At 35.4% G+C, this 25,131-nt stretch overlaps 1 protein-coding gene across 2 annotated transcripts in view; it reads right to left on the bottom strand.

The window, feature by feature from the left end:
* The window catches only part of LOC103559689 (cytochrome P450 2C19-like), a 70,239-nt gene that overhangs the window by 5,405 nt on the left and 39,703 nt on the right, over positions 1-25,131 (bottom strand). Inside the window, exons 3-9 of one of the 2 annotated variants that reach the window (XM_008533403.2) lie at positions 24,176-24,364; positions 22,816-22,978; positions 22,485-22,634; positions 16,085-16,245; positions 14,732-14,908; positions 8,404-8,545; positions 5,662-5,849 (exon numbers count right to left, since the gene is read on the bottom strand). In XM_008533403.2, coding sequence (XP_008531625.2) covers positions 5,662-5,849; positions 8,404-8,545; positions 14,732-14,908; positions 16,085-16,245; positions 22,485-22,634; positions 22,816-22,978; positions 24,176-24,364 — 1,170 coding nt within the window. Of the gene's footprint in view, positions 1-5,661; positions 5,850-8,403; positions 8,546-14,731; positions 14,909-16,084; positions 16,246-22,484; positions 22,635-22,815; positions 22,979-24,149; positions 24,365-25,131 lie in introns of those variants that run through there. The other variant, XM_070561332.1, reaches the window with a different exon arrangement.

Below are 25,131 nucleotides of genomic sequence, written 5' to 3'. Positions count from 1 at the left end.
CATTCTATTAAGTGGGGAACATGGCATCAACAGTAATGAGATAAGTGATATTATTGGTTGGCCCCTGCCTCCTCAATGTAATTCAATGAGACACACACACTAACTATGTAGTTTTCCTGACAAAATAGTAACTACAATATAATCTCTAGAAGACAATCACACAGAACTAGACTGATGAACATTATATATGACAACTGGCCTGGACTCTTCAAAAATGTCATTGTATTGAAAGGACAGTAACAAATAAAGGAAAGAGAACCATTCTTGATTACAGGAAACTAAAAGGATAAGAAAATTAAATTTTATGCTTCTTTCTTGATTGAAAACTAGATTTCAAAAGAAAAAAACTATAAAGGATACTTTTTAAAATACTAGGAAATTTTAAGTATAGGCTGTATATTAGATAACATTATTATACCAATGATAATTCCTTGAATGTGAATGGTTTTATTGTTATGTAGAAGAAAGTCCTTGTTTTTAGAAGATACATACTGAAGTATTGAGGTGTTAAATGTGATACATAGATATTTAGATATAAAAGTAGATATGTATATATTTCCATATATATAACACATATATGTATACATATGTTTTGAAATGTTATTGAGATTTTTAAAAAATTTAAATATAAAGTTGAGGGAAATTTCTTCCTCTTAATTTTATCATATATAAAGTCTATAATTTTGATTTTAAAAGTTTCCCCTTGTATGTTTTTACACAATTCATATGTAAAAATGTTTCTTTAAGATACAAAACTAGATATACTTTGAATAAATAGTCCTGGAATAATTCGGCATTCATTATAAACAAGAAATGATGCATGATCATCACCTCACACTGTAGTTAAAATTAACTTGAAATGGATCACTGATCTAAATGTATGAGCTAAAACTATAAAACTTTTAGAAAATGATATGAATAAGTGTTTGGGAACTTGTGCTAGCAAATATTTTTTAGACAGGACAGAAAAGCACAAATAATAAAAGAAATAAGTGATAAATTGGACTCCATTAAAATTAAAAACTACTGTTCTTTGAAAGATGATCGTAAGAAACTATCAGAAGGACAAGCCACAGACTGGGAGTAAACATTGTGAAGCACATATCTGATAAAGGACTCATATTCAGAATATATAAAGGGATACAACGATTTAATAATAAAAAAAAGGTCACAGAAAGTAGGCATACAATTTGAGCAGAGTCTTTAACAAAGAAGATACATGATGGCCAATAAGGACAAGAAAAGAAGCCATATATTTTTACTCATCAAGGAAATAGATGTTAAAACAAATGTGATATCACTACACAACCACTATAGGAGCCAAAATTTAAAAAGACTAACCATGGCAAGTGATGGAGAGTACGCTGAGCAAATGGAACTCTGATGTATTGCTGGTGGGAATGCAAAATGCCACAACCACATTAGAAAACAGTTTGTCAGTTTTGTATCAAGTTAAACACGTGACAATCCCAATATTTAGGAATTTATTGAATAGAAATGAAAATATATGTCCATACAAATATCTGTATGCAAATGTTCATAGCACTTTTATTCAAATAGCCAAAAACTGGAAACAACTAAAATATCCACCACTGGTGAATGGATCATCAATTTGTGGTATTCTACATAATAGAACACTACCCAGCAATAAAAGGGAATGAACTACATGTATATGCAAAAATAACAATGATTCTGATCACGATTTTCCTGGCTGGGAAATAAGAACTTCAAAACATGAAAGGGACATAATCTGGGCGCATGAAATACAAATAGCCTTTCTACAACTCAGAGGAAGTCATCCTCTCTCAAAAGGATGTTTTATCAGCTAACACAAAATTCTCTATAGGCAGACAATTTTACCTTCTGCTTCAGTCCATTAAATTTGAACATTTGTCTTCCCTTGAGGTATAAGTACACAATCGTATAAATGAAATCATTGGATCCTAATGTATTTCCATTTTTGGGATTGTTTGACATTTTAGAAAGGATCATGATGTATACTCTGTAGAATTTATGAAACTCCCAAAAGATTGTAGAGGAATCCCATATAATCAAACACATTAATATACTTTTTAGCAAAACATAAATATGCACACAAAGTAGGATAAGTAAGAATATATATGGTTCACTTCAGGCCAAGCGAGGTTTTGACCACCCTGTGAAACTGCACCAAACTTACAGTTTATTTATATTTTCCAGACTTTCAGTATTGCAAAGTTAAGAATGAGGGATTTCTAATTCTCTATTAGGAAAAGAATTTTAGATTCACGCTATACAACACGGTAGCCACATGCCACACATGGTTCTTTATATTTAAATTGAATTAATTATTAAAAGCAAATGTAATTTAAAAATGTAGCTCCTTAGTTGCGTTAATCACATTACAGGCACTCAGTAGGCATATGTGGCTAGTGGCTACTGTATTGGACAGCACACATATAGATCATTTCCATCACTGTAGAAAGTTCTTTTGGACAAGACTGTCTTAGATTAGTTGTCAGCAAACCATAGCCCAGGCAAACTCAGCCTGCCACTTGTTTTTATACAGCCCATTAACTAAGAATTTTAAAATTGAAAAAAAATCAAAAGAGGAATAATACTTGTGACAGGTAAAAATTACAAGAAATTTAAATATCACTGTCCATAAATATTGGAACACACAATCTTATTTCATTTATGCACGATCTATGACTGCTTTTGTATTACAATGGCAGAGTTAAGTAGTGGCGACAGAGACCCGTTGCCCCAATATTTACTATCGAGCCCACTACAGAACATGTTTGCCAACTCCTATCTTAGACCACTGTTTCCACCTAGCTCAATGGCTCTATTCCATGGTAGAAGAAATCATTTATCTGATTAGTAAGAGGATAGGTGGAACCAGCCACTCAGTGCTGCATATTTCTATACTGGGCTGTTCCATGCAGAAGTGAATAGGCCATTCCCTTGGGCTCTGGGCTGTCTAGACTCAAAAGCCACTGGCACACTGTGATCTGCCTCGCAGAAAAATTGATGGGTGTGCTCAGCAGATGCAATGCTCCCCTCAATCAGGTCCCCAAATCTGATGTAGTAGACTGGAGAGACTGGCAATCCCCATCTGATTCTTTAGCCTATTTCCCATTTAATTAGTAATAGGAGGAGAAACAACTTTTATTAATATTACCTTCGTGCCTCAAAATTAAAAAAGAAAAACCTTTGACTGGTAGCTTGTTTTTGTTGAAAAAACAGTGGACTTGAAGTCCTAACCTTTGCATCTGATCTGTGATCATCAGGGCAAGCCCCACTACTTCTTGGTAAAGTCCTCAATTCCCTCTTCCCCAGAAGATGGCGATATTGATTGCAACCTTACCAAGTTTACAGTTCTTTTTCTCTCATGGAAATAGAATTTTTGGTTATATTATTTCTTATTTTATTAGTCATATGTGTTGGTTTCAAGTGGAATGAAGTAGCTTGCAGCATAGCAACTATAAAATCTGGATAAATATAAAAACCATATGTTAGAAAGCGTTGGAAATCTCCTAAAACAAAAACTTTTCTCAAGATTCCAGAGATGAGAGAATCTCAGAGAGGTCAGCTGACACCTACAGTCAATTTTACACTGTCTTCATTTCCAACTCTGAATGAGAGCAGGAAGCATTACATTATTCTGACTGCCTAGTCGAGGACAGAAGAACTCTTTCTAGAGGAAGATAAACATCTCTGAAATGCTCCATTTTTTCATATATAATATCTTTTATTTAACTAAAATTTATTTGGAATTCCAAAGAAACTACTGAGTGGACTGAGCAAGAAGAGTGGGAGGAGAAGGCAATAAAATAGACTCAAACTAGGGAACATTTCCCACCTCATTTTGTGAGGCCAGCATTACCTTGATATCAGAAATATGACAAGAAAATTTTGAGAAAGAAAAATTGCAGACCAATCTATCTTACGAATATAAGAATAAAAGCCCAGAACAAAATATAGCAAAACCAATTCAGGCGTGTGCTTATACTTACAGTATGTATATCTAGCGGAGAAAGAGAGGCCAAAATATATGACTACCAATAGATCCAGGGAATCCACCTGATAGAATTGTATACACATTCATGACGAAATATGACATACAAAAATAAGAGAAAGTGAACTCCTCTAATCTATAAAGACTATCTACCAAAATGTATATAATACCTCAAACTCCTCTAATCTATAAAGACTATCTACCAAAATGTATATAACACCTCATTATCAATAGTGCAATGTTAAACTTTTATCACCTCCTGGAGATCAAAAATGAAACAAGGAGGTCCACTAAAATCACTCTCCCTCTCTCTCTCTCTCTTTTTTTTTTTTGCTGAGGAAGATTTTCCCTGAGCTAACATCTGTTACCAATTTTCCTCTACTTTTTTGTAAGTGGGTCATCACCACAGCATGGCCACTGAAGAGTTGTGGAGGTCCATGCCTGGGATCCAAACTTGGGCCACTGAGGTGAAGCACACCAAACTTAACCAGTAGGCCAAGGGGTCAGCCCTGCACCACTCTTTTGAACACTATTCTGGAAATTCTAGCCAATGCAATAATGCAATAAAGAAAAATTAAAATAATCAGTACTGGTAAATAAGAAATAAAACAAATGAACAAATAAAACTCATAGATACAGAGCACAGGTTGATGATTGCCAGAGGGGAGGGGCGTTGGCAGGTGGGTGAATAAATAAGCCATGAGGATATAATGTACAGTGTGGTGACTATGTCAATAATATTGTATTGCATATTTGAAAGTTGCTAAGAGAGTAAATCTTAAAATTTCTCATCACAAGAAAAATAAATTTTTGTTAACTTTGTATGGTGACGGATGGTAACTAGACTTATCTTGGTGATGATTTTACAGTGTAACAAATGTTGAATCATCATGTCGTACACTTGAAACTAATATAATGTTGCATATCAATTACACTTCAATAAAAAAGAAACAAAATAAACATTAACCCACACAACAGAATTGTGTACATTGTAACTGCAAATGAATCTACACACAAATTATTAGCAATTATTAGTAATTTAGCAAAGTTCCTACTTAAAAGGTCATCAAAATAATGAAATTGATTATATTTCCGTATACCAGATGGAAAGAAACGGAGAGGCATTTTTTAAATTATACAATTGATAATTGCATCAAAAATATTAATTCCTAGGAAAAAACTAACAAAAGATGTGCAAGCCATTGAACTGAAAGAAAACATTATTGAAAAAAATAAAGCTCAAATAATTTGGAAATAATGCCATATTCATGAATTCAAAGATTCAACACATGAATTCTTTTCAAGATGCCAATTCTTTTCAAAATGATCTGTAGACTTAATGTCACCCTGATAAGAGCCCAGAAGAACGTTTTGGGAAACTAACAAACTGATACTAAAATTTATTTGGAAATGTGAACAGCTATGAGTAGTCAATAAATCTTGAAGAAGCAGAAGAAATGGGGAAGGCTTACCCTGTCAGCTATCAAGACCTCTTATAAAGCTTTATAGCCCAAATTGGATACAAACCAAAGTACTTCAAGCTGCCAAATGTATGATTTTTGCATTTCTCCCATGTTGTATTGGTAGAAGACTGGAACCATATTGCGAATATGGGAACTTCAAGAGTGTTGAGGTCAATATAAACAAGAAACAAATCTTACCTTAGGGATGAGGTAATTTCTGAACTTAATATCTTGTGTCACTGCATGAGGCACGTTGGTGGGGATGATGTCAATGTATCTCTGGATCTCGTGCACCACAGCATCCGTGTAGGGCATGTGGCTCCTGTCCTGCATGCAGGGGCTTCGGTGTCTGCCAATCACACGGTCAATCTCTTCCTGGACTTTCACTGATAAGACACAAGTAAGACAGATGGAAAAGAAGTAAAACAGCACATTTGCCACAGCAATTTGGGGTTATATTAAGAATTATGAAGATGTCCCAACATCATTATAAATGTAAGTTATATACCCAGAAGTACACCAAGACTTAGAGAATTATTCTACTGTAGATACATATAACTCTCCTACACACTAGGCATTAGATATATCTATACATACCTATACAGCATCATTAAGGATAATTAATACAAATAGAAATGATGAAATTTTTCAAAATATGAGGTTATCACATTGTTAACTCAAGAAATTATTGTCTCTGCAGAAAGAAAAACAGGAATAAATATTAATTTATTTCAAAGTAATACACGATGTTTAAAAATTAAATTCTAGTAATGGATCTATATGGATGTAAGTCTTTGTGTGTGTGTTTGCATGTGTATGTATGCAACTTGCAATGGTATCCGTTTCAACTTCACAGTCCCTAGATGCAGCCTCTGAATCATTCTTACAGTTTCTTCTGAAATTAAATATATATTTCTAAATAATGACTATTTCTGTTTCTATTTATTCATTTACCCAATTTTAGGCAATATTTAATGAAGTCCTGGTAGGAGAGATGGGGATTTACATCTCTATCTCCACTCCATACAAAATACTCATGAAGAGATACACACACACACACACACACTTCCCTTAACTCCACTTTCACCTGTATATTTTGATTATATCAATACATATTATTTACATCATTACAATCACATAAGTATTGTTCACTGGTAAGATAACCATGATTATTTTTCTTTTTGCATATTTTAAACTTATTTTTGAACAATTTATACAATTCTTAAATTTCTAGTTGCCTATTTAGAACTATTTTCAAATGTTCAGGCAGATGTTTCAAACTCCTAGTAATAATTTTCCAAATGCTCAAACCTCAGACGATCAATCACTTCTCATTTTTCCTAACTTCCCTCATATCTGCCTTATCTACTTAGCACAATCTAAGCTGGTTGTTTCGCAGACCTGGGCCCAAGTACCCTCCCTGAAATTTCATTCTCCTACAGGAGGTCTTCTGATTTCTGTAGCCCATGACCATGTCTGACTTGGTTTCAAATATTTGGATGGAGTATATCCTCCAGGATCTTTCTGAGAAAGTGGAGAGAGGAAGAAAAGACTTTTGGTAAATATGAACATCTGAAAATATCATTTTTCTATTAATACACAAGATGATAGTTGATCTTGAGAATTCTGATACCATTCCGATTCCTAATCTTTTATACATATGACTTGATTTATCTCTGAAGGGTTTATGATTTTGACTTTACCCTGGTGTTCTGAAATTTCATGACCCTGTATCTTGGGTTGTGTGCTTGTATTTCATTTACTCTGCTGGACACTTGGAGAGAATATTCTGTCTCGATAGTGGAATATGTAGGTCTTTCCTTTGGAAAACCTCTCTTTCTTGTGAGAGGAAAACAGTTACCTTCTCGAAAAATCTGTAGAGAGAAACTGGACAATTGTACAAACCTGTAGACGTTGCAGAGGGTGCCTCCTGTCTTCTGCCTCATTCTCCCCTAACTTATTAGACACTTGGTACTTCCAAATAGTGACAATTGTGGGGATTTGGGGGACACAAATTAGCCTTTCCACGTTGATAAATCTTCTTCTGACATTTAAGTTACAACTTCATTCTCTCTGCTGAGGCAATTATCACCCTCCTTTCTGCTCTCTGTGTTTCAGAAATTTGTTGACCGCTTCTTGGCTGCTTCCTGTACTCTTCTCCAACTTCAAAGGACTAATTAATTCTCATTTGTAATTACTTAATAATCATTTTAATGAGATCCTGACACAAGAAAAGGTAGTGTATACTTCTAATCTGCTATGCACAACTGGAACTTCTTTGAGATAGATTTGTAAAATAAAATGTTCGTAAAAGATAAAATTATTTACTCCCCCAAAGTCCTATTTTTGTGAATCCAGTTTCCTGGAAACAGACTTCTGGAATAATAAAATTGCCTTAGGCATGTCTTCTGCCTAAATAACAACATCTTTCTTATGATTTAACCTTTAGAATACTTCTCAGGCTGTAGAAATTTTCCTAGGCTACCTCACTAAATTTCTAGAATTTCCACTTATGCTTCTATAAAAAGAGTTTCCATCTTCCCTACCCCAGCATTAGAACACTGTATTTTCAGAATGAGGAAAGATTTCTGCACGAACATATCTACCATTCAAAGTGGCCTCTTCTAAAGAAAACCAATATGCAATGTTAGGCCAATTCATGATAGCTGTTGCCCGATACAAATCACCTCCCAATGGAATCCAGACACTGAACCAAATATTTTTTGCTTTTCTACTACCCACACCGTCCTTCACTTCTCTCAGTCATCAACCTCTGTTTTGCAAAGTTGTCTCATTTTTATCCCCTCATTAAGTTTGGACAAATTACAACTAGTGGCACAGAAATTTCAATAATGTAGCTTCTCTAAAAGAAATAAGATGCAGTACACTACAGTGTCTTGCCAGATTTCTATTCTTGCTGTTCATCATGTGTAGTCATACCTGTGACCTCTGGGTACTTTATCAGAAGCAGGATTGCATATCTCAAGGTGGTGCTCGTTGTCTCTGATCCAGCAGAAAATAAATCAAATGCAGAAATTATCAAATTTTCAATAGTAAATTCAGACTGTTGATTGTCCTTTTCCTAGGAATGATTTAGTGCAATTATTTGACAAATTAGTTTGCCACATATTTAATTACAACGAATACAAAATAACTTAGATTGCTATAAAGTAAAGCCATCATCGAAACTGAACATTGCAGTATTAGAAAAAGTACTGTATGGTATGGTAGATTGCAGAATAGTGGACCCAATCTTCATTTCCTACTCCCTTACTCCTTGCTTGCCTAAAAATTCCATTATTTTTGCAGTTAGGTGGGCCGTGCAATATATTTTTTGCAAATGGGATTAAACAAAAGCTTTTTGATGCCACTTTTCTTTCCTTCTTCTTACTCAAAATGCCGATGTGAAAGTTGAGAGGAGGCCGACAGCAGTATTTAAGCATGCAGATGTAGGCCTATATACTAAGTATGATGAAGGAAAATGGAAGGTGGCTGAGTCTGCGATGTTTCAGAGCTACTGTACTAACCCTAGACTGGCCCACCATAAGACTCATTGTATGTAAGATAAATCAATGAACTATTTGCTTAAGACATTGTTAATTGGGTTTTCTCTTATTCGTAAGCAAACATGATTTTAATTGAGAGAAATGGGTAAATTAGGGCCATATCATAGAAGATACAATAAACCTAAACCAAGAGTATTCAATTCTCTTTCTTTAACAGGAACAAGTGACCTGTGGCATGTCTAATATTACGTAGGCAACAAAATTAAGACAGACTTAACCCTCTCAACAGGTGTACTTCCTAGACATGGACAGTCATCTCCCACTTTAGCATTGGTTTTTCACAGGTTTCTAAGCTTGTCAAATTAAAATTACTTTAAACTCAGTAAGAAGAGCAGGGTACTCATAAACCAATATTAATATTTTATCTGTTGATGTGAATTTGAATATTTAGTGGCTACATGCACATATCCAATCAACGTTAAGCTACACTATATAAAGTAATGCTGAAAGAAATCAAAGAAGACCTGAATGAAAACAAACAAATTCCATGTCATGAATCAAAACACTCAATATTATTAAGGTGACAGTACTAGAGTAATGCCACAAAGATGGCAGATTAGGAAGTTCCAGGAATGACTACCTCCACAGAAACAACTATTGACCTGGTATGAACTCTCCGAAGCAACTATTTTGGGACTCTGCAGTCTAGCTGAACACTTACAGCATCCAGGGGAGTGCTTGATGAGAAAGAAGTTGATAAATTTTCATTTCAGTTCTTATATTTTTCAGTTCTGAACGATTTTTTATTAAATTTTCTGTCTTTTTGTTGAAGCTCTCACTGTGTTCAACCATTCTTCTCCTGAGTTCAGTGAGCATTCTTATGACCATTACTTTGAACTCTATGTTAGGTAGATTGCTTATCTCCATTGTATTTAGTTCTTTTTCTGATATTTTATCTTGTTCTTTCATTTTGCTCATATTTTTCTGTCTCCTCATTTTACCTAAATCTCTGTTTGTTTCTATGTATTACCTAAATCAGCTACCTCTCCCAGTCTTGAAGGAGTGACATTATAGAGGAGATTTCCTGTGGGACCCAGAAGAGCAGTCTTCCCTGGCTACCCGAGCCAGGCACTCAAGAAGCATCCCTACTGTGGGGTGCGTGAGCCCTCCTGTTGCAACCAGGCCATAAATGTGGAATGTTGGTGGTCAGGGCTGGCTTTCAGCCTGCTGTAGGTTGCAGTCACAATCACTTTGGTGCATTTGTAGGTGAGGCAGGCCCCTGGTCCAACTTCCAATTGCATCCACACCTGCTGCAGCACATTGTTGGGTGGGGCTGGCCCAAGGTCTGCTACTAGGTGCATCTGTGACTGCTTTGCCACATTGGTTGATGGGGCTAGTCCATGGCTGTCTGCTCAGTGTGTCTGTGAGTGCTGTGACACATTGGCAGGCATGAGTGGCTCCTTGTCTGTCTGGGAGACATGCCCATGACTGCTGAAGTAATTTGGCTGGTGGGTTTTCAGTGGGGTGCACCCACAGGCACTAGAGTTTAGTGGGAGAATTCAAAAATGGCACCTACCAATGCTGGTATTAGCAAGGTAGACTGAGATCACAAAAATGGCTCCTGTTAGTGTATCAGTCCCCGGAGGGAGTCTTGACTCATTTGTGACTCTCTGGCTAATGCTTTAAAGTCAATAAATGAGTCTCTTTTACCCATGTTCTATGCATTTTTCAAACTAGTGTTTTTGTGCTGGTTTCTGGGTTGAGTGAATCTGTGACCAGAAACCAGGCAAGGAAAGGGTTACTGAAAATCTGATCCATAACTAAACATAATCTGCCAAATATTTTCCAGACAAGGAGGAAACAAAATGTGCTATTTCAGAAGATGGTGTCCTCATTTTTGCAGATTTTGCCATCCTACAGCAAAACTGACATGGTTGCAGCAGAACCCCTGCAAATTTCTCCAGCTCTAAAAAGCATGTTGCATTGAATTTGTTATGTAATGGCCTGCACACACAGCCTGATTTGGCTCAGATGTTACACACTTATAACATATCCTCTGCACTCTGGTGTATAAAATTTCCAACTGCACTAAACTCAGTGGTGGTCGGGGGTGGGGGGGGGGAGTTGCATGGGGCCCTGCTTTGGCAGCTATCCCCAGTGTTCTCCATTGCTTGTGCAAGCAATAAACCTGTTTTTTCTTCACCCACTTCAGCTTTGGTTCTGCTTTTTGGCTCCACAGTCACCAAGAGACGAGCCAATTGAGTTCCGTTACAAATCTGCACACAATCACTTTAAGAGCACGTTTTCCATTTCCTATAGTATAATACTCTTTCTAGGCATAATCCCCACTGATTTTCAAAGCCCATGTTTGGGGGGCTTGTCTCTCTTGCGCAGGATCTAAAGGTTGTGGTGAGTGATGTGGAGCTCAAATCCCTTGCTCCTCGGGGAAACATTTCATACCTTTGAGATCTCTCCCCAGTGTGGATTGCTGTGTCTGTGGTGTGGTTCTTCTTTGGTGAGCCCATGACTCTGCCTCTTTTACTTGTCTTGATGCTGCCCTTTTATCATTTTTTGTGGAGGCTCTGTTCATCCAATCTTCAGGTCCCTTTCAGAGGGAGTTATTCCAAATGTAGTTGTAGATTTGCTGTCTGTGGGAAGAGGTGAGCTCAAGATCTTCCTATGCTGCCATCTTGAACCACCTCCCATATACATAATCAATTTAAAGTAGACTGTAGACCTACATGACACAGCTAAAACTATAATACTGTTAGAAGGAAACATAGGCATAAATCTTTGTGACCTTGTATTAGGTAATTTTTCTTCAATATGACACCAAAAGCACAAGCAACAAAAGAAAAAACAGATAAAGTGCACTTCATCAAAATTACAAAATTCTTCTTCAAATGACAAAATCGAGAAATAAAAAGATAATCCACAGAATGGATAAAATATTGGTAAAATATCGGATAAGGGATTTCTATCTAGAATACATAAGAAACCTTACAACTCAATAATAAATAAAAACAAATAACCTGAGAACAAATGGGCAAATAATCTGAAGAGACATGACTCTAAAGGATACATGTGAATGGCTAATAAAACCATGAAAAGATGCTCGACAGAATCAACCATCTGGAAAATGCAAATCAAAATTACAGTGAAAGACAATGTCACACCCATTAGGATTGCTATAATAAAAACTATAGATATTAACAAGTCTTGATGTGGATATGGAGAAATTGGAACTCATACACTGCTAATTTGAATGTTAAATGGTACAGCTGCATTTTGTCTGTGTTTTCTTCTCGGAGTTTTACAGTTTTGCCTTTTCCATTTAGATTTTTGATACAGCCACAGTTCCTCAAAAGGTTAAAATAGAGTTACAATATGACCCAGCATTTCCACTCCTAGATAGATATCCAAGAGAAATAAAAACAGACATCCATACAAAAACTTGGACACAAATGCTTATAGAAGCATTATTCATAATAGCCAAAAAATGGAAAAATTGACATGTCATCAATTCATGAATGAAGAAATAAAATCTCATATACACATACAATGGAATATTATTCATCCAAAAAAGGAATGAAGTTCTGATACAAGCTACAATGATAATAAACCTTGGAAACATGCTAAGTGAAAGTGATGCTTTCAGTTACGCTTTGTGAAAAAAGCCAGTCACAAAAGTCCACAGATTGTAAATTCAACTTACATAAAATATGCAGAATAGGTAGATATACAGAGACAGAAAGTAGATTAGTGGTTGCACAGGGCTGGTATGTGTGGGAAAAAAATGGGGAATGACTGCTAAAGAGTATGGAGTTTCTTTTGAGAGTGATGAAAACGTGATGAAATTGATTGTGATGATGGTTTCAGAACTCTGTGAAAATACTAAAAAACATTAAATTGTGCACTTCAAGTTGGCAAGTGCAATGACATGTGAATGATAACTTAATATAGCTGTTACCAAAATAAATTAATCAGGACCTTAATTACATTGTGAGGCCAGAGAAACAATATTGTTTAAAAAATAGTATTCAGGAAATAACCACTTGAAATAGAGAGATCAGAGTTCTTGGAGCTCTCCCTGACCTGAGATTAATGAAGAGGCTTCACAGCATCAAGGAAACCTCAATAATTGTGTATAAAATATGGTGAACTCATGTAGGTGCATTATTCTCATAAAGTGTCCAAACATTTAATCAGATTCTCAAATTGACAGGACTCCAAAAAGAATAAGAATCATTGCTCTAACAGAAGAGAAGGCACAGGAAAAGTAGTTTGCTTTTTCCTTCTTTCAGTTTCTTCAAATCGTTTCATCTTCCCACTTTCTTACATCTAGAACATATGATTTGCACGTCTAGCTCAAATTCTAGGAGTAATTCTTTGAATATCACCCCCTTCAGCATTTTTGACTTGCTTCACATCTTGCGCTAATAATTGATTTTTCATATCTTCCCAGTGCTACAAAGTGGTTGAATAAAATAATAGTGGCCTCAGGGGAAAGAGTTTTCTTCTCTAAAGTTAGCTTTCTTCAGATTATTCTGGAGTCTACTTCACCAGACATAAACGAGACCTTGTGCCAACACAAGGGTCTTCATGGTATCTATATCACCTTTTTTACTCAGTTTTTCAACTTGATCCTATCACTATTTAAATTCACCATTCAAATATTCCCTTTTTTGTCTGAACTTCCCATATGGGACATTTGGTCTCATCCCTGAAATTTCCTACACAAGCCCCTGTAATTTGGCTCCAATCCTTCCCTCTCTACTAAAACTACTCTCTATAGAACTCCTCTGACATAAAGTCTAATCAAATCCAAGCACTTCCCAGGAGTAGCATTCTTTATTTCCTAATATTATCTGTTCCATATTTTTTCTAAAATGTTGCTTCTGCTTTGACTTCTGTGGCACAGCCTAGTTGATTCTCTTCTTAGATCTCTGAGAATATAAGATGGACAAACTTGATTTTATTTCAGATTCCTCTGCACTTCTACGGCCTAGACTGCCAACAAGTCTAAGTTTAAAGAGATGAAAAATCTCCTTGAGACAGTCCTTGAGCTCCATTCTCATCATACAGATCTCTCTACAGGATAATTTTTCCTAATAATTGTCTGAATTCCATTCTTGTTTTGACTCATACTTCTTCCTGAAAAAATCAAAATTATCCATGCCAGAATTCATGTTTACACATTACTTGACAACATCAACTTTGAACTCTTTATCTATCCAAATTCATTTCCGATTACACTCAGTTAGGCTTCCCTTTTTCATCTACCTAATCTTTTTGCTAACACACACATCTGAACTTCTGCATACACCATTCAACCCACCTGCAATTCCCTACTTTGTCCCTCATTGAAAACATTTCAAGATCTACTCAAACCTCAGAATATTCAGGAAGCCCACCTTGGTCAAGTCTTTCCTTCTCCCTCTTCCATATACTGAGTGCAAATGATCATTTCCATCTTCATTTTACAGCTCAACATTTTGTATTTTGTAACTTTTTGTAATCGTATCCGTTTCACCTGAGTTGTGCATCCTGTCCTTCCTCAAGTATATTATTAGCACCTAAGAACAGGGTCTATGTATTCTAGTCATTTAACAATTCAATTTTAAATTTTCTCTGATGCTTAGTGCAGTGCTTCTGAAGCATTTCTTGCCTGACCATGTAAACATCCCTCGTAACTACAGCATTAATTAATGAACCACAAAATGTACAAGGAATAAAATAATTGAGCTGTGTTAACATTTTACCTGTTCCATTTTGATCAGGAAATGATCAATGAAGTCCCGAGGATTGTTAATGTCTAGAGATTCTTGGTGTTCTTTTACTTTCTCCAAAAGATAATTTTTTATATAAGCAAAATTTTTAAGTAAATCATTATGACTTCCTGGGAAATAATCCATAAAAATAGGGAAAGTATTGCAGACCTGAAAGAGAAAAAAAATACTTTTTAAATAAAAAACACTTAATGATGACATGTATGTCATATGCAAATACAAGTTAGAAATTGTTATTACAAAAATGAAAAAATATGGTGTGTACCTTTCACTGTACATATAAAGTAATTCTCTATACTTACAAAGATTTCAGGGAGAGAACCATGTCCAGAGCATAAAGATGATAATCATTTCCTATATTCATACATCATTTTAAAAAATAAAAAACATATTTATATCAAATTTCTCATCTTTTACATCAATTCTTTCCTCCAGCCTGGAAATATAAAGTGGCATGAATTGCTATGATTCACATTTTGTAGATGGGAACAGAGGTTGAGGGAGTTTGAGTAACCTGATAGAGAACATAGGCTACTGTCTGCTGTTTCTCACTTGCCTCAAGCAGTCTCACAAACAGAATCAATACTTTAGAATGGAGAAGGTCTTGAAAATACCATGATATCTGAGTGAGCATTTTATGGAGAAAATAACTGTGCACAAGATCAGTTAAGTAACTTCTCTAAGATCACACAATTATCTTTCAGGCATAATACAGGCATGCCAGGCCAGCATAAGGTGAAATTGTGTTTATTTAGGGTTCACACACAATAAAACCCAATCATTTTTTCATTTCTAATGCAGTTATCTTGTCAGCTAGGATCCGAACTGAGGCATCTGACATTCCCTCTCTGTTCAAAGTTTCTTGGCAGCATCTGTGCTCCCAAACATTCCGCCTCCTTGATATCCTAAATGAGCATATTTCTGCCAAGCGATGTGATGAGGATGTCTCTAAGTGTTGATTGGAGGGCAATCCTAGTGGGTAATGGAAGCTTTTCAGCAAGGGTTTGGATGTCCGTTGAATGCTAATGCTATACTTTTTGGACACCTACATCATTTATGGAAAATGGGCTTTGAAATTTAGCGGAAAAACCACTGGACAGGGAGCAAATGGACCTGAATTCAAGATCGGTATTTGGGCACTCATTTTCTTGTGTAAAAAATAAAGGTCTTGGGCATCTTTTCCAGAATTTTACTCCATGCCACTAAGCAATGAGCAGGACTGTGGTATTCAAACATTATCTTCACAGTTTGGTCCATATAGAATTTTGGACTTGTCAGAGAAAAGAGTATCAATGGTTTCTCAGAAAGAAAGAATCTTGGTCTTACCTGCACCCATGGAGAGCTCAGAATCTTGACATTTTCATTCAATAGTTCCAACAAGTTAAGGAAATTCTGATCTGTATAATCAAAACGATTCTGGAAAATAATGGAGCAGATCACATTGCAGGGAGCGCAGCCCAAGATAAAAGTGGGATTGCAAGGTGAGGCTGAAGAATTGGAAACATTTAAAAAATAACATTAAAATATACATATAAAAGTATTTGTCTTTGAGATAACAGAGAAAAGTAATTTTAGGAACTTTAAAGCAATATCTACCTAGATATTACCTCAATAGTAAAAATTCACCACACATAAAATTAAGATATCACTTTTACAATAAACTAGAGTTGACCATTATATCCTGGCTAGTTTAACAATAGTTTTTCCCATACTTTATTCACATCCATCATCTTGTTTTTATACCATTCTAACCCAAGATACCTCCTATTTTGGAGGGATATATATAGACCACATTTAAAGAGGCCACTTTTTAAAACACTGAACAATTTATCAGTGCAGAATCACTTCTATCTTCAAAGTCTGTAAACAATTAAGGACTGATATAGGGAAAAATCATTAGAGATTTCTAACTTTTTATATTCAATGAATAATTGAAAGAACTATTTGTAAAATAGTATAAGGGAAGATTAAAGAGATAGAGATTATGGGTGAATTCGTGTATTTGAAGGAACAAGTGTAAAAAAGGAGAGTGTATAAATGCTTTCTAGGAAAAAAACCTAACATATATAAACAATAATAATCTCAAGAAACAAGAAAAATCGCAAATAAACAATCTTACACTATACCTAAAAAACCTAGAAAAAGAACAAACAAAGCCCAAAGTCAGAAGAAGGAGGGGAAGATTAAAAATCAGAGCTGAAATAAATGAAATAGAGATAAAAAAAAAAACAACAAAAAGGCTCAAGGAAACTAAAAGAGGTAGTGATATCTTCTTGAGAAGATAAAAAAAACCCTGACAAACCCTTAGTCAGACTCACTAAGAAAAAAAGAGAGAAGAATGAAATAAAGAAAATCAGAAATGAGAGAGGAGAAATTACAATGGACACCCAAGAAATACTAAGGATTATAAGAAAATACTATGAAAAGCTATACACCAACAAAGTGGATAATCTAGATGAAATGGATAAATTCTTAAAGTCACACAACCTCCCAAAACTGAATCAAGAAGAAATAGAGAATCTGAATAGACCAATCACAAGCAAAGAGATCGAAACAGTAAGCAAAAACTTCCCAGAGAACAAAATCCCTGGGCCAGACATCTTTGCAGGTGAAATCTACCAAACGTTCAAAGAAGACTTAATACTATACCTCTCAAACTCTTCCAAAAGACTGAAGAGGAGGAGAAGCTTCCTAACTCATTCTAAGAGGCCCACATTACCCTGATACCAAAACCTGACAAGGACAATACACTCAAATAAAATTACAGGCAAAAATCACTGATGAACATAGATATAAAAATCCTCAACAAAATATTAGCAAATCAAAAACAACAATACATTAAAAGGATCATACAGCATGATCATGTGGGATTTATTCCAGATGTTGAACCAGCTGGGATGGTTCAACATCTGCACATTAATCAATGTGATAAGCCACATTAACCAAATGAAGAGTTAAAATCACATCATCGTCTCGACAGATGCAGAGAAAGCATTTCACAAGATCCAACATCCATTTATGATAAAAACTCTTAATAAAATGGGTATAGAAGGAAGGAATCTCAACATAATAATGGCTATAGATGTCAAACCCACAGCCAACATCATGCTCAAAGATGAAAAACTGAAAGCTAGTTCCCTGAGAACAGGAACAAGATAAGGATACCCACTCTATCCACTCTCATTCAACATAGTACTGGAAGTTGCAACCAGAGAGATTAGGCAAGAAAAAAAAAAGGATCCAGGTGGGAAAGGAAGAAGTAAAACTGTCACAATTTGCAGATGACATGATTTTATATATAGAAAATCCTGAAGAATCCACCAAAAAAGTATTAGAAATAATGAACAAATAGAGTAAAATTTCAGGGTACAAAATCAACATATATATCAGCTGCATTTATATACACTAATAACAAACTAATAGAAAGAGAAATCAAGAATACAATCCCATTTATAATTGCAACAAAAAGAATAAAATACCTAGGAATAAATTTAACCACGGAGGTGAAAGTCCTACACACTGAAGACTATAAGACATTATTAAATGAAATCCAAGAAGACATAAAGAAATGGAAAGATATTCCATGCTCATGGATTGGAAGAATAAACATAATTAAAATATCCATATTACGTAAAGCAATCTACAGATTCATTGCAATCACAATCAGAATCCCAATGACATTCTTCACGGAAATAAAACAAAGAATCTTAAAATTTATATGGAACAAAAAAGACCCTGAATATCCAAAGCAATCCTGAGAATAAAGAACAAAGTTGGAGGTATCACACTCCCTAAATTCAAATTATACTACAGCTATAGGGATCAAAACAATATGGTACTGGTACAAAAACAGACAGAGAGATCAGTGGAACAGAACTGAAAGTCCAGAAATAAAACCACACATCTATGGACAGCTAATCTTCAACATAAGAGCCATGAACATCCAATGGAGAAAGGCAATGGTGTTGGGAAAACTGGATGGGCATGTGCAAAAGAATGAAAGTAGACCATTATCTTACACCATATACAAAAATTAACTCAAAATGAATTAAAGACTTGAATGTCAGACGTGAAACCATAAAACTCCTAGAAGAAAATATAGACAGTACACTCTTTGACATCAGGCTTAGGATATCTGTTTGAATGCCACATCTACTTAGTCAAGGGAAACAAAAGAAAAAATAAACAGATGGGACAGCATCAGATTAAAAATCTCCTGCACAGCAAAGGAAACCATCAACAAAATTAAAAAGACACCACAGTAACTGGGAGAAAATATGTGCAAATCATATATGTGACAAGGGCTTAATTTCCAAAATCTATAAAGAACTCATACAACCCAACAACAACAAAAATGAACAACCCAATCAAAAAATGGCAAAGGATATGAACAGACATTTTTCCAAAGAAGATATACAAAACATGAATGTGTAAACGTATATGCATCCCTATGTCCATTGCCTCATTTTTCACAACAGCCAAGAACTAGAAACAACCCTAGTGCCCATCAAAGGATGAATGGAGGATAAGCAGATGTAGGGTACATATATATACATATATATATACACACAAACAATGATATATTACTGAGCTATAAAAAAAGAAGCCATTTGCAACAACATGAATGGACCCTGAGGGTATTAGGTGAAGTGAAATAAATCAGATGGAGAAAATCAAATACTGTATGATCTCGATCATAAGTAGAATATAACAACAACAACAAACAAACACATAGATACAGAAATTAGATTGGTTGTTACCAGAGAGAAAGGGGGAAGGGCAGAGGGCAAAATGGCTGACAAGGCACATGTGTATAGTCATGGATGATAATTAGTTTTGGGTGTCGAAAATGATGTAGTCTACACAGAAATTGAAATATAATCATGCACACTAGAAATTTATATAATGTTATAAACCAATGTTACCTCAATAAAAAGAAGTCAGCCAAATTAAAAATAAAATAAAATTCCTTAATCAAAAAAAAAAAAGAATGGTCATGGAAAACAACACAATTTCACTATTAAGGAATAATTTGAGTAAATATTTTACATCATAGCATTATTTGATCATTAGTAATTACCAGAATGGATATGATGTGAAACAAATGGGAAATTTTCAATACTTTTATTGAGTATATTAAAAACATATAGTTTCTTGCATCATTATATTTGCTTTCCTTAAAAGAACTTTATAAAATGCAGATATGTTTTGTATGGTCAAAGCACGCTGAATAAAGTACATAAAATTCTTAAAAAAATATGTATCTATATATATATACAGATGGCCAACAGGCACATGAAAAGGTGTTCAACATCACTAATTATTAGGGAAAAGCAAATCAAAACCACAATAAGCTATCACATCACACCTGTCAGAATAGCTATTATTAAAAAGACAAGAAATAACAAGTGGTGGAGAGGATGTGGAGAAAAGGGAAGCCTCATACTGCTCATGGGAATGCAAACTTGTGCAGCCACTATGGAAAACAGTATGGAGATTTCTCAAAAAATTAAAAATAGAAATGCCATATGATCCAGCTATCCCACTACTGGGTATTTATCCAAAGAATATGAAATCGACAACTCAAAGAGATTTATGCATCCCTCTGTTCATTGTAGCATCATTCACAATAGCCAAGGTGTGGAAGCAACTCAAGTGACCATCGATGGATGAATGGATAAAGAAGATGTGGTGTATATAAACAATGGAATACTACTCAGGAATGAAAAAAGACCAAATTGTGCCATTTACGACAACATGGATGGACCTGGAGGACATTATGCTAAGCAGAATAAATCAGACAGAGAAAGACAAACACCATATGATTTCACTCGTATGTGAAAGATAAACAAGCAAACACATAGATAAGGAGGACAGATTAGTGGTTAACAGAGGGAAAAGGGGTGAAGGGAGGGTGAAAGGGGTAAAGGGGCAGGTATATGTGGTGATAGATAGCAGCTAGACTATTGGTGGTGAACACTTTGCAGCCTACACAGAAATTGAAATATAATAACATATACCTGAAATTTATACAATGTTATAAACCAATAAGGCCAAATAAAATAGTTAAAAAATAATAACAAAGTAGATCTATTTGTCTAAAATAAAAGTAATATGAGATATTTTTATTTCAAACTGAATCTCAGGTAAGGCAAACAAAAGAGCTTGAATCGATAAATGGAGCCCTTTTATTTCTTTAATTCATGTGCAGAACACAAAAATAATTTCTATATTAGGAAGTAGAGTCCATCATCTCCAATCAGTCCCCAAATTTAATTTATTTTGGCAAAACTGCCCTGTTGGACCTCTGGGATATTATTCTGCATATTCATCAACAGAATAGTATATTTTAATACATTTTAAAATTTGACCGTCATTTCGTCAATTCTATCATTTTATAGGTAAAGAAATTAAAGTAGAGGAAAGGTCTTCTTTTTGGTGGAGATTAATAAAATGAAATTGTAATCATATGGTCAAAAAACTTCATATGTAAAAAGCTCCCGAATTCACTTCTACAGATTGAATTAAAGAGGACTTGAATCACAAATGATGTGAAGAAACAATAGGGCATTGAATAACAGGAAACCTACTGAGTTTTCTGTTTCTATGACAGGCTCTTTCAAACATTCCAGGGTTCTGAACTTTCAAAAAAGGTTTTATTTTAGCTAAGGAGGTGGAGGGTTATTTAAAACACCTAGAAGATGTGTGTGTGAGGGAGAGAGATTCACAGGTAAAATCTGATTTGCAGCCTTTCCTTTCACTTCATTTCACAGATAAATTTTAAAACAGGGAAATTTGGAATCCAAGCAGAAAATCAGAGTCAATTGTGAAAAGCACTTCATAGGTTAGTAGAGCTGGCACTGAAAGGTAAATAATTACCAATTAATTTTAATCCAAAACCCAATAAGATGGGGAAAAATAAGCAAAACTGGGAACAGAGCCAATTATAGTTAGAGAGAGGGATTAAAAATAGTTGAAGTCTAGTTAAATAAATCCTTATGCTTGTTGGTATTCTTGCATTTTGCAGAATTTTGCTGTAGCATACATATTCATAAAATATGTAACTCAATATGGTAAGTATTGGGTAATACAAAATAATTCAAGTTGATAGTTTTTAAATCATGCTTTGTTTACAGGAAAATTATAATTGATGAGAATTGCATAAAGATATGCCAAAACAATTAAAACTATGTATTAAATTATAGACCATATATAGCATAATTACTGGTGGAAACTGTAGGCAGGGACATTGGAAAACCCTCAGACTTGACAGGGAGGATGACCCTGCAAATACAATCCAATTAAATGAGAACATGTGTCAGTTGGTTCAGCAACATAAGGGTGTGAATGGTTATTCACTTTTCACAAGTGTTCTCTGGTGAGATGTTCTGGAATAGGTAACCCACAATTATGCTACGGGAAAGAAAATGCTCTTTAACTTTTAAACGATGAGACTCAAAACCTTCTACTTTTACGATATAATGCTTTGGAAATAAAAGAACAAATTGGGACAGAATAGGATTAAATGACCTTTTATACCCACACTGTATGCACAATCATTGGTGTACGCACTCAACAAGCAGACATACACAAAAGGTCCCTCTTCCGCCTGAGGGCTGGTAGCCACAACCCATAATGAACTATTTTGCCGCCCCTGAAATACTTTCAAAGACATGATTAAAGAGAGTAGTTTATGGTCAGAGTCACAGAGTATAGAATCACTCACCATTGGTTTTTCTCAATTCCTCCACAAGGCAGCGGGCTTCCTCTTGAACACAGTCTTCAATGCTCCTCTTTCCCAACCCAAAATTCCTCAGGGTCATGAGGGAAAAGCGCCGCATCTCCTTCCATCTCTTCCCGTTGCTGAGTACTATTCCTATCAGAGGAGAAACAGAAATGGGAAGGGAGGTTCTTGCCAAGGAAGAGGGTGCTGACACTTGGCAGCCTCCTGGATGGGACAAGCTCAGATGAGGAGATGTTTAAGTCTGTAAAGTCTTTTCTATCTTCTCATCCCTTTTACCAGTGCTGAACTTGCACACAACCATACACACACCTACCATATTTTCTATTAGCTCTTTCAGCCACTGGGAAAGTGCCTCTTCCAGAAAACTCCTCTCCCAGATCAATCAGGGCTTCCTTCACTGCTTCATATCCATGCAGCACCACAGTGGGCTTCATGCCAAAATATAGGGTGAACACAGGGCCATAAACTTTCGAGAGCTGGGAAATGGAAAGATAATGTAAATATTAGCAAAAGATGTCACAAATTGGTCTATATTTTATACATGATATTATCATCATATATTCTATATGTTTATTCTATCATCACAGCTTTAAATATTTGTGAATTTTATTCCTAAGCATGTTGATTATTACAGCTGCCACATATGGAAGACCTATGCTGTGCCATGATCTGGGCAATTGGTATACAGACTACATAATCCTCACATCAACACATTCGGCAAGTTTATTTGCCCTGTTTCACAAAGAAAGAAACTGAAGTAAGAGAAATACAAATTCTTTTGCAGTGTACATTGCTAATAAATAGAAGAACCAAATTTGAACTTATGTTTTGTCAACATCTGATGCTCAAGCAATTTATCAGTCCCCAATGCCTCCCTCCCACCTTTGGAACAACATGCAGTTGATTACTTCAGGATCACCTGTGGAACTCTTCCCATGGGAAGAATTCTGATTTAGTAGCCCTGTAATGAATATTACAAATCTATATTTTAAAAAATGAGCCCAGATGATTCTAACACCTAATTCAGTTTGAAACAAGTGGGATTACTAACACAGAAGGAGAGCAAGCCGTCACAGAGGCAGTGCCAGAACATACATCATCTCATGGAAGAACAATTTCTTTTCTCCTGAAGCATTCATAGGGTATAGACAGCAGCTGTGTGCAGAATCCAAAACGATTCTATTGCTACCCAATGGATTCTGAATGATTATTTCTTTCACTCAATTTTGCTGGTTCTGAGCCCTTAGCTATTTCTTGAAATTAGACATAATTTCCTTCTTTAGAGAAGTCTAATTTTCACAACTAATCTGAACAAAATTCATAGCTCATAAAGAAGATAACTTCGTGAATAAAATCTCTAATCTTTTTTGCCTTCAGGCAGAAAATCACAGCAAATGATTATGAAACAAATAAGAGCAGCAGCACTCCAGACTTTTGCCACTTTATTATTTTGTTCCTATCTTATATGACTTAAATGTGTCTCTTCTTCCAAAATGCATTACTTCATACAACTATGTGACATTGACAAACTAAAAAAAGCAAGGAAAACATTGAAATGCACAGTGAGTATTTTCTGTATAATGATCTATTTTAATCATTTGCCATCAGAAATATATTTTATTGAAAAGTAAAGATTAATTTACTTACCTTTGCAAGACACAAAAGATACTTACATTGATTAAGGTTTTGCTGATGTCCTTAACGTCTATCTGCAGGATATTTCCAATAACAGGGAGAGGAGAGGGACCAGGTGGGAGCTTCCCTTTCCTGGAGCTCTGTTTCCAGAGTGAAAGGAGGAGCAAACAGGAGAGAGAGAGCACCAGCACCACAATCAGATCCATTGTCTCTTCTTGCTCAGAAAACTGTGAGGGTGAAATCGAAAGCTTTAAAACACTTCCTGCTAATTTAACATGTGACTCTTTGACTGATGTGTAAAGTGACCAATTAATCAGCTGAATCAACTCTAATCCCTTCTGAATGGAATTTTGGCAAACTAACAAAGACAAAAATAAAGTGATCTTTAGCCTTCCTCTTCTTTCTAATCCCTTAACCTCGGGATTCTGGTTTAGTTCGTCTGGGATAGGGCCAGGAAGTGGTAATTAAAAAACAAACAGGCTGGCCCTGTGGCTAAGTAGTTAAATTGAAGTGCTGTGCTTGAGCAGCCCAGGGTTTGGCAGGTTTGGATCTTGGGCATGGACATGGCACTGCTCATCAAGCCATGCTGAGGCGGCATCCCATATAGCACACCCAGAAGGATCTACAACTAGAATATACAACTACGTACTAGGGGGCTTTGGGAAGAAGAAGAAGGAAAAAAACAAAGATTCACAACAGATGTTAGCTCAGGTGACAATCTTTAAAATTGATAAATAAAAACAAACAAACAAACAAAAATCCTCAGGAGGTTTCAACTGAAGCCAAGATAAAGAACCATTGAAGTAAACATTTTTGTCCAAGATATTGTTCAACATTCTGGAGTCTCAGAATGATCAGTTGGGAATTTGTGACTTTATGGGAAATCAGTAGATTCTATTTTTTAATTATAAAACAAAGTTTATCTTGCAATGTTTTATCAAACACCAACGTACTTTCTCCTTGAAAATGGAAGCCTTTTAAATATTTTAGTGTA

Source organism: Equus przewalskii, chromosome 1 (genome assembly GCF_037783145.1).
Source record: "Equus przewalskii isolate Varuska chromosome 1, EquPr2, whole genome shotgun sequence".
In the NCBI taxonomy this organism is placed as follows: Eukaryota; Metazoa; Chordata; class Mammalia; order Perissodactyla; family Equidae; genus Equus; species Equus przewalskii.
Note: the sequence above shows the minus strand (reverse complement) of the source record. Positions and strands in the feature narration are given on the sequence as shown.